General features: G+C 33.0%; 3 protein-coding genes across 3 annotated transcripts; 1 reads left to right on the forward strand and 2 right to left on the reverse strand.

The window, feature by feature from the left end:
• Positions 1-18: 18 nt before the first annotated feature.
• On the reverse strand, positions 19-3,651 carry LOC103314642 (hypothetical protein). The gene is made up of 2 exons (XM_008201125.3): positions 3,540-3,651; positions 19-3,485 (listed from the first exon to the last, which is right to left on the reverse strand). The coding sequence occupies exons 1-2, from the start codon at positions 3,549-3,551 to the stop codon at positions 75-77; spliced, it is 3,423 nt and encodes a 1,140-aa protein (XP_008199347.1). The 5' UTR covers positions 3,552-3,651; the 3' UTR covers positions 19-74.
• Positions 3,652-6,352: 2,701 nt separating this feature from the next.
• On the forward strand, positions 6,353-11,915 carry TfIIB (Transcription factor IIB). The gene is made up of 5 exons (XM_008201101.3): positions 6,353-6,501; positions 6,575-6,685; positions 6,741-6,874; positions 8,920-9,443; positions 11,589-11,915. The coding sequence occupies exons 1-5, from the start codon at positions 6,485-6,487 to the stop codon at positions 11,748-11,750; spliced, it is 948 nt and encodes a 315-aa protein (XP_008199323.1). The 5' UTR covers positions 6,353-6,484; the 3' UTR covers positions 11,751-11,915.
• Positions 11,866-16,164, reverse strand: l(2)37Cd (lethal (2) 37Cd). Its single transcript, XM_001810577.4, has 6 exons — positions 15,780-16,164; positions 15,534-15,732; positions 15,366-15,486; positions 15,000-15,315; positions 12,703-12,913; positions 11,866-12,650 (listed from the first exon to the last, which is right to left on the reverse strand). The coding sequence occupies exons 1-6, from the start codon at positions 16,047-16,049 to the stop codon at positions 11,917-11,919; spliced, it is 1,851 nt and encodes a 616-aa protein (XP_001810629.1). The 5' UTR covers positions 16,050-16,164; the 3' UTR covers positions 11,866-11,916.
• Between the last annotated feature and the right edge of the window lie 169 nt (positions 16,165-16,333).

Consider the following 16,333-nt stretch of genomic DNA (forward strand, 5'->3'; position numbering starts at 1 on the left):
TATATTAAGAAGCTTCAACATTGCTAAATTACCGTTGCAGGAAGCTAAAGTCAAATTTTTTTTCCCAAATCTTTTTACGGTTTCTTAATTACTTTGTGATATTGCGGAGTTTTAAGCAACACCTTAACCAATTCCAAGCGATTCATTTGAACGGCAAACTGTAATAAAGTACGAGGCTCGCTTCCATTGACTTTGATTTCAAAATATGGATAATTTTGCAACTGGTTGAACAAATTCCGATAATTATACTTGACACTGTAGTACAGGAAATCTAAGTTTTTGAAGTTATTCATTCGCGAAAGTTCAACTCGATGTTGTGATAGAATCACTTCAAGTGATCCAAGACCAAACGTTTTGTTGCAATAGTCGACGGCGTCCCAACCGAAATTGTCTTTTTCAAAAGGGTCACTTTTACGCAGAAATTCGACAATTTTGACATTTTTGTCTTCTGGTACCGAGTATTCGTCGTTATCTTCCACAAAAATTACACTGTGTTCAATTTTCACAGGCGGGTTTTCATTTCCCCAAGAACAAGCAAGTTGTAAAGCGGTTCTTCCGCCAAGGTCTCGACACTTCAAAACTTCCCCCTGATACGTTTCTAAAACTGCCAAATTTCGATAAATCACTGCGACATGAACTGGGCTATCTCTAGCCAGAATCAGATCAAACATCAGTCTTATATTCTTGTAGTTTTCCTCAAATAAAATTTCACGCAAATGTGGATAGTTTCGGCAGTTTTTCGACAACCAAGACGCTGCTAGAAACTCCTCGTAAGTTTTGTGTGTGAAAATCGGTTTCTTTTCGTCACTGAAACCCACAATGAGGCTCACGTTATCCCTGGCTTCTATTTCTTTTAGAAACGTTCCACAGTCTTGATCAAGTGTTGAAAATGTTTCATCATCAAATGATGCTTTCAGGGCTGCAATTTCGTATTGAAGCAGTCGTGTGTTTTGAAATTGTTGTTGAATTTTTTGCATTAGAGGATTGTCGTTTTTAACTTTTGCTCGCTGGAAGAAATACGTGAATTTCCCTTCGATAAACTCCTGGTAGATGTCAGCCAGACTGAATATTTTAACACCTTGCATGTATTTTTGCGGATTTTTCAAAAAAATTTCCATCATCATGTGGATATGAAGGGGCACTCCGGTGTAATTAAAACAACCACAAAGTAAAGACGATTTCATGATTTCATCAAGAGTTGCAGTCATTTCTTCGATCTTCTCTCCATCAAATTTATTCTTCAAATTGTTGTAAATGTATTCCTTCTGTTCCTCTTCATTGAAATGGGCGATGGTCAAGGAAAGGACGCTAAACGTATTTTCAAGAAAATATCTCGTGTTACTTCGTGCCGAAATCCATTGACGATACTCTTCAGCAGCTAGTTTTTTTATTATAGAAATTGCAAAAGGAACGCACGTAGAAGGCACTTCATCGAATCCGTCCCACAAAAAAATCACATTTTTCTCCAGCAGAAAGGCACAGATTACGTTTTTAACAAACTCGTCTTTACTTTGACTTTCCACAAAATATTGCAACGTCTCCTCCAGACTGTGCTCGCCTTTGAAAAAAGTTGTATGGTCGTTGAGGTTAATTCGAAGGATCCAGCATTTTTCTAAACACTTGTAACTCATAAAATTTAAAAACACTGATTTTCCCAAGCCCGGGTCTCCACAAATAATGTTAATTTTGTTGGTGAAATAACTCAAAACATCAACATCTCTAACATAGTCACTATCGTCAAATTCTTTTTCTAGATAAGGCCTCAAACGATGAATGTTCCCATGTGTCTCCATCCACTCGATTCTTCCATCACAGTTAATTTGTAAGTGATGGCAGTTTTTGCTCCTGTTCAGTTGACAAATTAATTGAAATTGCTGCTTCGAGCATGAGTCAGTTGTAAGCACACATTTCGTGGAAAAATGCTCATCATTTTGTTTCAAAATTAAGTATTTGTCTAAATTACAAGTGGTTGCGTTGCAAAGTTGTTTTTTAGCTCCCAAACCGCTAATTATAAATAAATCGGTTTCAAGGGTGTCAATAAAAGGTGCGGTAAGTAAGTGTTTCGGCACTCGTCGGTTCACATAACATTTGGGTAAATTTTTGGCACAGTTTTCACCAATTAAAAAATCACTGTCCTCCATTTGAACCATTTTGCCAAACAAAACCCTGTCCACGTTTGTCAGTTGCTCAATGTTAACAGTAACACGTCCTTGAAGGGAAACTCTCAATTCTTTGTAAATCTGGGTTTCTTCCAAAAGTCGCAAATCACCCAAAGTGTGTAAAATTTTCAAATCTTCACTGAACTCGTCCCCCGCGAAGTTATCATCAATCAAAATAAACTTCTTTTTGTCTTGATAAAGCTCCGACAGTTTTATCGCTGCATAAATGGCCGGTCTGTACTTATCACTCACTTTGATAACCAAGGGCACCTTGTCCAGGTGCCACAAAATCGTGTAGATTTTTTTCAAACTTTGGTCCACAAAGTTCTCACCTTGTGCCGAAATGGGTACTTTAACATCATCAGGAAAAAACTTCTCGTCACTAGTAATTGGTTGTGTCCATGACATTTTTTTCTGGAAATGTTTGGGCAAAATGGTGGCCCAAATTTTATTCTTGGTCTCATCATCAAGCACAACTAAATCAAACGGTTCTAAAACTTGGTCCAACAAGTGGCTTTTGGAACCAAGTGATTTTAAATCAGGTTCGGGAATGTGTGGAGTGAGGATGTATTCAGACAGCTTCAACATGATGTCCTTTTTGGTAAGTTTGTAATTTCCGTAGTCTCCTCTCCACCAAGACTTGAAAAAGTTGACGTAGTTAGTGACCACGTTCAAATCACTGTTTCTATAAATCGAAAATATGGTTTTACTGATGAGACATTTCATCTCTTGGGCATCTTTTTGCTTGGTGTAGAGATAAAATCGTTCCAAAAACTTTGCATCGAGTGTTTCTGTTGTGTCCCGAAATTTGTAAATGAAAAAACTGTCGGCTTTACTCAAATTTAGCAGATTTCTGGCCGCACAATTGTCATGTCGGTAAATCGTAGAATTGGTCAGTTTCAACTCGTCCGCTTCTTTATTCTTGTTTTTCAATTTTGGTAAGACTTGATTCGTGTACAAAATAAAGTGAAATTTTTCGAACGGTATCTCAGAAGGGTTACTTTTGAATATTTCTTCGATGTCTTTAAAGCCGTTGCAATATTTTTTCAAGCCAAAATTTCCCTTCTGTGCTTCAAAGGAGTGAACAGATATATTATCTTCTTTAGCACCGCTGTGCTTCAGTTGTAACGCATACAAATGTTCATCACCGTCTTTGTATTTAATTTCAAGGACCACGTCATCAAAATTCCCCAAATCGTTGTTATTTGTTGATAGCTTAAAGTCGCTAACGTCTTTACTAAGACTTAGGTGAATCCCATAGTAAGCTGCTACTAAGAACTCGTAACTGCTGCCATAATCGATACACCCAGCTCGAAATCGAAACTTCTAAAAAGGATTTATTTTACCTAAAAAAATTCTATTCTTGTATACATATCGTACCTGATTTGCCATTTGGAATTGTTTTTGTGATTTAAGTAACTATATTCGGCTTTTTTAATCGAATTTAGCACGATACAACACATTCACAATTACTACGGAATCCCACAATTATGATATCATATCCGCTCGAGATCAGCTGATAAGTGATAGGAGAGATAAGGTACAAACAGACAAATTAAGATTATATTTATTTCAATGTGACCACAGTTTCTGAAACATTAAAACATTATTATTGACCGCATGAAGAAAGCGTGCTGATGGGATCAATTTAATGTAAAAAGTTCCATTTTACATAAGAGAAAAACTCGTCACAGCGAAAAACTATTCCAGGGACTTAAAACCGCCGTCAAAATCAAATAAAGCCAAATTTTTTTTCCATTTTATTTAATAATAGTAGTGATACTTCAAGTGGAACAGAGTTAGGCGATGTCTGTGGCAAAAATACAAATAAAATGGCACATACTAACTTTTCTGCGTCTTTAGACCCTCTACAGTCTGCTCTTTCAATTTTCAGTTGATGCACAAATAACTAGCCAAGATAGAAATAAACTACCATTTATTTTTCGGAAATTTATCTCCTCGTGCTTGTATCAAACATGACATGAGGCCAAAAAACCATTTTTTCTCTTAAAAAATCGAAGAAAAATATTACTTTTTTTTCACTGATTTTGTTCGATTTTGCTTACTATTCAACAAAAATAGTTTTAGAAAAAAAGTTATTTTATGCAAAAAATTGCAGATTTTTTAATAGATATAATTAGTTCTTTATATGTTGATTTGTTAAATCAAAATGTGCTAATTTAAGAAATTTTTTTCTCGATAAAATCCTAAATAAAGCCATAAATCGGCATGTTTCGTCATTTGACTAAACTTAGGTCGGTTTTTAGAATGCTTTGTTAAAATTTAATTCGTTGTTAGAAGTTAACAACGCGAATGGACCAATCACATTTGTTCAATTTGGTCACGTGATTAGGATCACGCATGTAATTGCGCATTAAATTAATGACGCTTCTATAAACCGATCCTTATTCTTTAACTAAAATGGAAAAATGGTCAGTTTTTGCAGAAAGGAATTTTTTGGCTTATTTCGTGCAATCTACTTATTTTATAGAATTGTTTATTTTCTTTGAATATTTACTAGAAATCGCAATAATAAAAATGATGTGTATTATATTTTAATCGGTGCAGAGAGTTCAAAATTTACTTTTTCAGATTATTTTTTTCGATTATTTTCAATGAGAATCGCTCTTACGATATTTAAGAAAAGTTACTTTTTTCACAACAATCTCGTTTTTTTTTAATTATTGGAATGTTTTCTGTTAAATTATGTTTCCAGATATCGCCAAACAAGCCAGTTTGTTAAAAAAACACTTTACTTCAAAGATCTCTTGACGATTTAGAAAATCACGAAACAAACTCTAAGGACCGGTTTACAGAAAGAAGTGTCATTAGTTTAATTCGCAATTAACTGCGTGATTAACGTGACCATATTGAACAAATGTGATTGGTCCATTCGCGTTATTATAACATTTAAATACGAAATAAATTTTAACAAAGCTTTGTATCTATAAATCAATATTAATATTGTATTTTTCAGTAATTAATAATTACAATATCTACTGAGAGCAAAAGTATAAAACCAAGCCAAAACTATATACCTTACTAAAAATACGACCAATTAGTATAAAGATGGGATGTTTTATTTGTAGCCTCCCATAAAAAGGAGATTTTTTTTACTTTTTAATATAATCTCCTTGTAGTTATTAGCACTTATAGTCAATTGATGTTTCGAAATCTTTATACTATCCTTGTGGACCGATTCTTGTAACTCTTCAAAAAAACTTTTTTTAGCTGTAATTTCTTCAAACTTTGTTTTATACTTATTTCCAGTGTAATATTTTTTAAGTCCAGTAATAGACTGAAGCTAAATTGTTATACATTGGCGCATAAAATCCATTGGATTGCGTTAAAATAGCTCCAAGCATTGAAAATATCTGATTTTTTTCGGTGAGCTTTTGTGCTCAAAGAAGGAGCAATATGCCACCCATTTTGCCAATTTTTTCTCATACTTAAAAACTGATAAAAGATATGATGTTTGTGTTTTAAAATCCTCAAGGTTTGAACTATTTTATACAACTTTCATTTGTAATCTTCCAATACCGTTCTTTGGATTTTTCTGACTATTTCTGCAGGAGAAGCACTTTTCAACTTTTTTCGACGTGGTGTTTCCTAAGGCCTGTACCTGTATGGCTCAATTGAAACTTTGCAATACAGTTTTAACTATGCTAATGTAGAACCTAACACATTTTAAAAATATTTCTTTACAGTTCGAAACTCAGGTTTCACCATTTCTTAAAAAATCGAAAACTTAGGGCAGCCAATACAGAATTTGATACAAGCTTAGTCACTCTTCGAAAGGATAAAACTACATAAAAATATAATAATTAATGAAAAAAAGTCAACTGCTTTCTATAAGAGACCGCGAATTAGTCATCACATTCTAATCTATAATTTCATTCTAAAATAAATTATTAAATTTGCGTTCCGAGCTCATTACGAAGGTTTTTTGAGCTTGGTCGAAGTAGTTGAAAAAAAATATTGCCAAAACTTCAACTTAAAAATCTAACTCGAGAAGAACTGTATGTTGTGAAAAAATACACAAACAATGTTTTGTCAGTTGGATGTGACTGTCTTACCCAAGAGATGGTTCCGATTTCCCGAACGTTTTAAATCAGCTTATATTGCTTTGAAATTGGCGCCAGTTTATTACTTTTGAGGTCGCTACTGTACGTTCTTAACAGAAATCTGCTTTACCAATAAACTGGAAGTCGAATGACTGAAACCTGTTTTATCGGTACAGTGTCGATTAACTATCACACTTGTCAAAACTTGAAAATTGTCATAATAACAATAAATAGAGAAGAAATAGTGCAAAATTGTACAAGATGGCGAGTAGTTCAAGGTATTTTAGCATAAATAACTTGTTACGATTCCAATTTCAATAATAATGATGTTAACCTCAAATAATATTTCAGGTATGACACGAATAAGGTTTGTTGTAATTCTCATCCAGATGCCCCCCTTATTGAAGATTACAGAGCAGGCGATCAGATTTGCTCCGAATGCGGTTTAGTAGTAGGTGACAGGTAATATTCAAATCAATAAAACGCATCATAAGTTTATTTGCTTGCATCATTGTAGAGTAATAGACGTTGGATCTGAATGGAGAACCTTCAGCAACGAAAAATCGGGGGTCGATCCTTCTCGTGTTGGTGGCCCCGAGAACCCCCTTCTTAACGGCTCAGACCTGACCACAATGATAGGCCCCGGTCGAGGTTTGTTTTATTTAAATATTCCACTCAAATAAGCCTTTAAATTAAAATGTTAGTGAAAAGCTTACCTTTTTGAAATAAGTTACTGTCTGTGCTACTGTGAAGTATTTCAAAACGTTTTGTTTGAATCACGAGAAGGTATTGAAAAAACGAATAAACGAATAAAATGTTTCGTAATGATTGTAAAAAATCGATGACTTGGAAAAAAGTTTTTAATAAGAATTGTAAAGCATAAAATTCTATATATTAATATTCTGCCGAATTTTTTGACATTATTCAAATAAACAGAGTTTAGGGTGGTTGCAATAAATATAAAGGGATGATCTGTACAATTTTAAAAAGTGACTATAAACATTTGATTATTTTGCAAAATTTTCTGCTGCGTTGTAATCCGAAGGTCGTTTTTGTATTGGAAATTGTTTTCATTATGAAAAAGACGTTTTAGCGAAAAAATTACACAAACCTAAAACTGGACAAATCTTGAGTTTACAACCTCGTGTCTTCCTTTTTGATAAAGCTAGAATTTTTTTTCACAAAATTTTCAATTAATGTGGATGTTTACGTAGTTACTTAGTTGAATATTTATAAAGGGAACCCGAAAAAAATACATTTTCTTGTAACGTTGCATATTTGTGTATCGAAATTTTTGAGATGCAAGAAAGTTTTTTTGTTGTATAAGACAAACCTCTATTGAATAGAAATGGAATGAAGCTATTCCAGTAATATTTAGACAACTCTTGATTATTAACTGGCAATATTGCTGACCAGGATACTTGCCTCTTGTGATCGGTTTGAAGTTTAAAAAAATTGGGAAAATTTTGATTTTTAACTGTTAAAATTAAACAAGCCCCCTCTAATAACCCGAACGGTATTTATTGTACCTACAATCCGAACGTTTGAATTTCGTAATCCGAAATACCACATGTTGATTTTAATTCTTGATAGTTGTTTGCAATACATTTTAATTTTGTATTTTTTTATTTTGAAACACTTAACGGTGTTTATAGCCACTGAGTATAATTTTTGTGGTAGGGATATGTATTTGCATGGTTATTTGGTTATGTAAGGTAACTGTAAACCGAACGCGTGTTGGGATTATTGATATTATTTGCAATCTGCAAATTTTCTGTTCGAATTATTCAAACATTACTGTACTTCATATCAGCTTTTGGTCACGAATCATTTCGATATCTGTAATAGTTTTTGAAATATTGGGAAAAATCCACTAATAGAGGGAGCACCCTTTTCAGAGTGTGTAGGGTAGGTTTCTTACGAAGTACTTATCAATACATGTTTATAGGAAACGTTTGTCTTAAAATTGAATGTTCTATCATCTGTTTAAATTCGTAACAATAAAAACGGAACACTCTGTATAAATGTTGCTCTTATTTCTTACGATGGGAAACACATCCAATAATTTTTAATTTCTACTGGCTAATTTTGTCATTGTTAAAGTCTTTCAATAAAGTAAAACCTGTGTGAATAACTTTTAAAGTTATTTGCATGCACAAGATTTTTTTACCCCATATGTGTAAACAAAAAGTAAATTAATTAGAAGTTGTAACATATTACCTTGTTGTTCGTTTTCGTGGTTTCAAAAGATTCACCTTTAACTTCAAAGATAATTGTTGGAATTAGTGCACTTTAAATTAACAGAATTGTATAATGATTGCTCAACGAAAAAAATGTGAGGTCTTTTCTGTGTCCCGTCCGTCATCAATTTGTGTTTCTTTTTCCTGTCCATATTTGAATTTTTACAAATGTGGCTCCTATGTAGGTTGCAAACCGTTTAACTGGTACTAAGTTCCTATAAATAAAAATTCACTTTTACTGATACTGTTCATAAAAACTGAAAATGAAATAGAAACCATGTGAAGTGTCCCGTCCGTTAAAATGGAATGGCTGCTAAAACATACTTTGTTTTTGATTTTCAAAACGTTTTTAACTTATATGTATAGAAAGATGCAAGCTTTTTCCCAAAATTTTGATTTATTTATTTTGACTGGACAACAAAACTTATCACAGTTTGTCTTTTAATTTTTTTCCAGGGGACGCCTCCTTTGATAGTTTCGGTGTCGCGCGCTACCAGAACCGTAAAACCATGAGCAGTTCCGACCGCGCTTTGATCAACGCTTTTCGTGAAATCAACGGAATGGCGGATCGCATTAATCTTCCAAGGACTATAGTAGACCGTGCTAATAACTTGTTCAAACAAGTGCATGATGGACGTAACTTGAAAGGACGCTCTAACGACGCCATAGCGTCGGCGTGTCTTTACATAGCTTGTCGGCAAGAGGGCGTCCCTCGAACGTTCAAAGAAATCTGCGCCGTCAGTAAAATTAGTAAACGAGAGATTGGAAGATGTTTTAAATTGATTTTGAAAGCGCTTGAAACTTCAGTGGATCTCATTACCACTGGTGATTTTATGTCGAGGTTTTGCTCGAACCTTGGTTTGCCGAATATGGTGCAAAGGGCGGCTACGCATATTGCAAGGAAGGCGGTGGAGTTGGATATTGTTCCAGGGAGATCGCCGATTTCTGTAGCTGCAGCTGCTATTTACATGGCGTCACAGGTAAGAGAGTAATTTCTAAAATTCAGGCCCTGACTCCACTTTTTTACTAATTAATTAATTTAATGTACTGATTTTTTTAATTTCGGGAGAAGAAAGTATAACATTTAATCACAATTCCGTTTTAAATTCAACTTTTATAGAAATAATTTTACTTATTTACAGACCCGTATTCTCTTAAAATAAAATACAAATAACATTTCAATGGTTTATATTTCCATTTTCATCAGATAAAAAAGATATCTGATTTACAATACTGCCCCATTTTGGTGGAGAAAGACTTTTATCTTTATTATCTGATAAAAATAGGAATAACCCATTGGAATGTCTTATGTATTTACAAATCAAATTTTGGACTTTTTTTTGTTATAACCTGTCAATCCATAAAAAATATTTATTTATGCATAATAAAATTGTGAATAGTATCTCCTTTCGTAATTAGAAAAGAATAAAAAGGATGACCAAGTTGCCTAATTTATTTAAAATGATCCAGAATGACTGAGTTTTTTGTAAGCGAGATTTGAAAGTATTTTTGGTAGCAGTTTGTTTGATAAAAGTTTAATCTACGAGTTTCAACCTAAGAAGATTGTTTGATTGTTCTTAACCATTAAATATTGTTAAATTAAAGGTTGTAGTACTGTAGTTTTTTGTGTAGATTAGAAACCGGATATAACGACATTATTTAAAAAAAATATTCAGAATTGTCAACTGAAACCTTCAATTTTTTAAGTCACGTCGCAAGTTGCAGAACGAGGTTTTCAGTTATCCAAATTTTTTTGAGCGATTATAAGCGCATCTATTTACCCACATCATATATGAATTAAGACGAAATCAAAAATGATATCTTTTGTCTTGTATAACGCTTTAGTACTTTTGTTTGTCTAACACCGTAATTATTACGTGTTTTTTTTAAAAACCGAACAATCACTGATTTACTTCGAAACTGTTATTTACACATCAGCGTCTTAGTATGTTTTGGAGTTTTTACAAGTCTGTCAAACTAACCCAAAAAAATCACTAAGGGCTTGCTTCTAGTAAGATTTTTAATGGAGAGATAAATTAAATCAACCGCAGTTAAAACATTGCAACACCAATCACCAATCAAATAAGCATTATACCTTATTTTATTAGTAAAGCAACGGAGCGATAAAGTTTAACGGAAGTTTAATAGTTTTAAGAAACTGGTAAAAAAAGTAGGCAAAAAGTGATGTTTTTTTAAACTTTTGCATTTTGCATTTGTTTCTATGAGAACTTCTAACAAGTTTCGCAAAATTTCCTTAAAATAAATATACATACTGATCCAGAAATACTGAGTCTGTTGGGTAACACTAGACATAAATTTTTAAGTACGCTTCCAGTTAACAACAATTTAACATTCTTGTGGGGTTGTACGTGAAATAATTGTCAAGAAAAATCGAACTCGGTTGCAATGTTACAAATTACGAGTACAAATACTTTCAAATGTGTTGCCAACAGACTCAGTATTTCTGGATCAGTCTGTAGTTAGAAAAAGCAGTAGTTCATTACTATTTTCAAAAGATTTCAACATTTTTAGGCCAAAAACTCAATTGTTTCCCCCAAATTTTGAAACAAATAAGACGACAAAAAACAAAAGTTATTTCCATTCTTCAAGTCTTTTTCGAGCATTTGAAAACATTTTCTAGGTTTTAGTTACGAAAGGAAAATCACTAAATAATGTCGAAAATAACAACATTATTACATTTTTCCAGATTTTTTGTTCAAAAAATGTATCCCAAATTTTGTCAAAACTTAACTGATAATCACTAAAATACATATGTTAAAAATAACGTTAATATTTGCGTTTTTAAGAATTTTGTGTTTGTTTCTCTTTGAAACTTAATTGTTTCATGCAATATAATAAGCAGAGAAAAGTCCCATGTTATGTAGATTTTTCAAGCGTTTCAATACATTTTTGAGCTAAAGCTTGAGTCTTTTCGCAAATGAAGAGGAACATAAGAGTTTTATCATGTTCTTGAATCCAAAACGTCATGATTTCATTCTTGCATGAATAAAATGCTTTCTAAAACAGTTATATTATTACATAACTTTTCAAATCATAGGGAAAATGTAAAAAAAACATCACAATACAAATTATAAAACATTGTTCAATAAATAAAAAATTTTCAGGCTTCGGAAGACAAACGAAGTCAGAAGGAAATCGGCGACATCGCGGGGGTGGCCGACGTCACCATTCGCCAGTCCTACAAGTTGATGTACCCCCACGCTGTGAAACTATTTCCAGAAGATTTCAAATTCGCAACGCCAATCGATCAGTTACCCCAAATGTAAATTCGGATCCTTGTCACATTTTGTTTGTCTTTTTTATGGAAAAATTGATGTAAATTTTATTTATAGGTTTTAAGCACTAGGTCGAGTTAGGTATTTTTTACAAAAACACATTAGGTACAATAATTGATCTTTTATAAGAAGAAATACAGAAAGAATCGAAATTGTGTTACATTTTTACATTGAATTGCGAAATCATTTCGTTAATTTCCTGCACCGCTTCCATGTCAATTTCCGCTTCGTCTGACGACTCGCTGATGGACTGTTCCTCCTCTTCGCCTTCGTCCACTTTTTCAGGGATCGAACTTTGGATTATTTCGCCGACGGTTAGTTCGTTTTCTTCGTCACTTGACAAACTGATCAGTTCACTAGACGGGCCTGGATCAAAATCTTTGGGGACGTAAGCCGGCTGGAGCCCCACATTTTTGTAAATCCCTTTCTTAATATTGCTCAACATTTGGTTGTAATAGTCCAGATTTGACCCACTTTCCTTTTTGCGCTCCTTTTCCTTTGATGTTTTTTCCTGGAGAAACTTTTTATCTTCAAGTAACTCCCTCTGGACGGCTTCCAACACGTGATCATTGACGATTTTGCGGCAATCCCTGATAAAATTATCAGGCAACCAACCGTTTTTGGAATCGCAATAACCACCCGAACACTTGGGCAACCTCGAAATTTTTTCTTGAATTTGCGGTAGGATCAAGTCACACAATTGATAGAACATTTGTCTCGCAGGTGGGATTGTTAACGGTCTTAAAACGTAGTATCTCTCATCTAGTTCCATTTTGGGCTTTGCCGACATGTCGTGTTTCAGGGATATTTTCTTAACGTTGGTAGAGCCCAAAAAATCGGACGTTTTTCCGGCATAATTCCTTTTTGCCGTAACTTTTAATTTTGTACTTTCTGAAATATTCTTTTTATTTTTGAGGAAGGTAAGGCTAAGTTGTTTTGTTACCTGCTGTTCGTATTCTGTAGTCTAGTGTTTGGTATATTCGCGCTTTTGGGTCCTTTCGAGGGTCGTAACCGAATTTGACCCAGGAAATTCGCCAAGGGCCGTTGCTAAAATAATAAGCAACGACTGGGAGAATTATTTTGGAATGTTCGTCTGAGAGACCTGTGTTGTATCGAATGGCGGCCTTCGTCCAGATGGGCCTCTCCTCAAACAACTAATTTGTGTAATTAATATTTAATCCAGAAAATAATTAAGGCCGATTTCACAAACAAATTTAATTCTTCATTTGAATTTAACTCAAAACTGTTTTATAATCACTTTAATTGTACATTTGAAATTAATACCTCCAAGTTTAAAGCCAAAATTTGCGCCCACTAATAACGTATTTAATTCTCTATTAAAGTACGTAAAAAATTTGAAAATCAACATAAATGAGCGAAACGTAATTGAAAATGAAGACGAAAGAAGATTGAAATTTTGAAAATAAATTACTTCCAAAACGAATTTTTTTTCAAAGATTTATAATTGCATGAAATATACAATAGTTAAAGAAGAGAATCATTTCGAGAACTGAGATTACTTTGATGAAAACGCAAATGCTAATGCTAGAAAAAACAACTGATTACAGAGGGCACTTTGCTTTGTGTTACTAATTATTCTTTAATTTTTTCTCCAATTCCAGAAGCATAATTTTTCTGGTGTTCTCAGTAGCTTGCAATTTTTTGTAAGATATATGGCACTAATCACAACATTCCTATTCAATTGTGCGTCTTCGTTTTTCAAATTGTCGAATTTGGTTTTAATCGGCTCCTCCATACCCTTACTTTTTCTTACCTTTACCTTGTCTGAGCTTTTCAAATAAATTAATTTTATTAGTCGTCTTACATTCGATAAAATATTTCTTCGAACAATAATAACCTCTTAATTCTTTCTCTTTGAAAAAATTGCTTGTTCTACATTATATGCAGGCATGCATCTACGATACACTAATCTTTTCACAGTTTTACAAACAGACACCTTGGCCAACTCAACATAATTTATATCTAATGGTCCGTTAGTTAGTTGATGCTGTGCAAGATTTTATTATAAAATGCAATAAGTTAACGAACATTTTAATGTCTCCTTTAAGTTTAATGTCCAGTTAGTTAATGTATTAGCATTAGCGGTGTGTGTATGAAATCGGCACTAAAAACTGTTCTTAAAGTTTGGTGTAACGAAGGACACGTAGAAAAAGAATCGTGGAAGCATTTTTTTAAAGAGAAATGGCTTTTACTGCCTGAAGAAATATCTTATCGAATGCAAGATAACTGATAAAATTATATCTGAAAAGGTAAGACAGGGTATAATTGAATTTAATCTACATGTTGTATATAGTTGTATACTTACACATTTTTCATTTAATTTAAGCCCCAGATAGTTTGAGAACTATTTTAAAGCAAAGATTTGGTACCTGCGATTAAAGCTATTTAAAAATTAAAAAATACAAAAAAAACGGATGTTAGAGAGAAAGAACTAAAAAAATAAGTTAGAACAGTGTCATCTCCCAGAAAAAAATTGCGGGATATTGAGAACATTAAAAAATAAAGCTTCTCGTATTGGAAATAGAAAATAAAGAACATTTTTTTAAACATTAACATTTAAGCTTCTTCACAAAAAAAAACTTCTTTCTTTAAATTATCCTCTTCATTAATCTTCTATACTTTTTGCAGTTCTAAATCTTTGGAAAAATCGAACTCGAAAATTTTGAAGTAATTTCTTCTCAATGTAAGACCAACTGCTACTTTCAACTATGTTTTGACATAAATTTATTGGAGAAATAATTAATTAATTCACTTATTAGAGGGAGAACTAAAAAATAAGTTAATAAAAATAACTGCCATCTCACAGAAGAAAAAATCTGTGGGATTTGAGAACATAAAAATAAAGCTTCTGGAATTTTAAATAAAATTTAAAAAAATGTTGAAAAATTTAACAAAATGTTCTGTAATTAATTTTTTTAGAACTTCCTCGTCCTTTATTATTTTTTGCAGTTCTAAATCTAAAAACATGTAACTCGTAAATTTGGAAGTACTTTTGTATTTTTCGGTTTTTTACATGGCGAACTTACTTAAAATTAGGTTTCGTTTGTCGTTTTTTACATAATTATTTAAATGGAGAATTAATTACGTTATGAGCAAAAAAGTGGCTTCAAACTTAGAAGGAGCATTGATTTTTAAATGTACTGAATATTTGAGGTGAAGTCGACATTAAATTTAAATGAAGAATTAAATTTGTTAATGATATCGGCTTTTAACACTTACTTGTTTGACCCTCTCAATGCGTTCTTCCAAATTCCTGTGCTTCAGAAGTTTCAAAGCGCTTTCTAAGGGCCCCGTCGGTATTTCCTTGTCTTGAAAAGTAACAAAAATTGACGTTTGTTGCCTATTTTTCCCGAATATCCTGCAAACATTTTTCTGCTCCTTTGAACTGACTTTAGATTCGGCACAAGTAAGGCCCTTGAGTTTCAATTTAGGGTCGTTTTTATCACTTTCGACATTCAGTTTTTTTTGAGAACTGTCGTAAGGTGAAAACTGAACTGGAAGTAAAAACTGTTCCATATTTTGTGCCTCTTCGCTTCTAAAAAACGAAATTAAATAAAAAAACTTTGCAAATATAGAGAAAAGTACTCAAGCCATTCAGAAGTTGGCAATTCATGTGGAACAATTTTCTCATAAATGTACTCTGTTTTAGACGACTTGGTTTCATGTTCTTTTGACACTAGAGGTAAGTACTGGAAGTCACAAAGCCCTAAAATTATACTTTAAACTCTTGAATAAATTAACTGAATTACGCACTGTTGAAGCTGAAGTTTATCACAGAAACCCCTTCCACATCGTAACTAATGTCATCTGATGGTGGTTCAGGTTGTAGGAACTTCTTTTTCACTTTGATTAAAATTCCTGGTTTAAAATCCTTATCCGCAACACAGCCTTTATTGTACTTGTTTTCGGGGTGAAAGTGTAATTCTAGTTTACGTCCATGATCAGCCACACTCTAAAAACGCACATACAAAATGAAAAATACAAAATACAAGAAAGTACCGTTTCAATGTGTTCTATTCCTCCCAAAGTCTCCAACGCCTTATTGACATTTTTCACTTCCCCGGGATACTCAACTCGAATTAAGCGTTTATTTATTTGCAAAATGCAATCAGGATCAAGAGTATTTTCATACTGTGTTTGATACAAAGCCTCATTTTCCGACTGTTTCTTGTGCTTGACTGCAGAGTTGGTGTTCCTATCGTCCTTTTTCAGGTCGAGTTGTGACTCTATTTCAAATGGTTTTGAAACGTTTATTGTTTCAGCATCCATTTAGCTTGCGTAAATAAACGTGAATAAAGAAAACTAAGCAATTACTTGTAAAATGTGCACATTTTTTAGGTTATGTTTTGATGTTTTTTTGACGTCTCACAGTTGATAAAAGAGAAAACTTTTATCGTTTCAGAAGTCGCCCTCTAGGTGGAAGAACAAGCAACAATGCTTTGAATTTGAAAATTAAATTTTATCTAAAAATGCACAAAAACTCTACTTTTCATTATTATATGTATTTCCGTAATTATCCCGAAAGTGATTACGGGTTAAAAAAACGCAGTTAA

This window comes from Tribolium castaneum, chromosome 5, assembly GCF_031307605.1.
Source record: "Tribolium castaneum strain GA2 chromosome 5, icTriCast1.1, whole genome shotgun sequence".
In the NCBI taxonomy this organism is placed as follows: Eukaryota; Metazoa; Arthropoda; class Insecta; order Coleoptera; family Tenebrionidae; genus Tribolium; species Tribolium castaneum.

Excerpts from the sequence above, each read along its gene's own strand:
- TfIIB (XM_008201101.3), top strand. Across the intron at positions 6,686-6,740 it reads GGTTTAGTAGTAGGTGACAG|AGTAATAGACGTTGGATCTG; the intron begins GTAATATTCAAA and ends GCATCATTGTAG. Across the intron at positions 6,875-8,919 it reads AATGATAGGCCCCGGTCGAG|GGGACGCCTCCTTTGATAGT; the intron begins GTTTGTTTTATT and ends ATTTTTTTCCAG.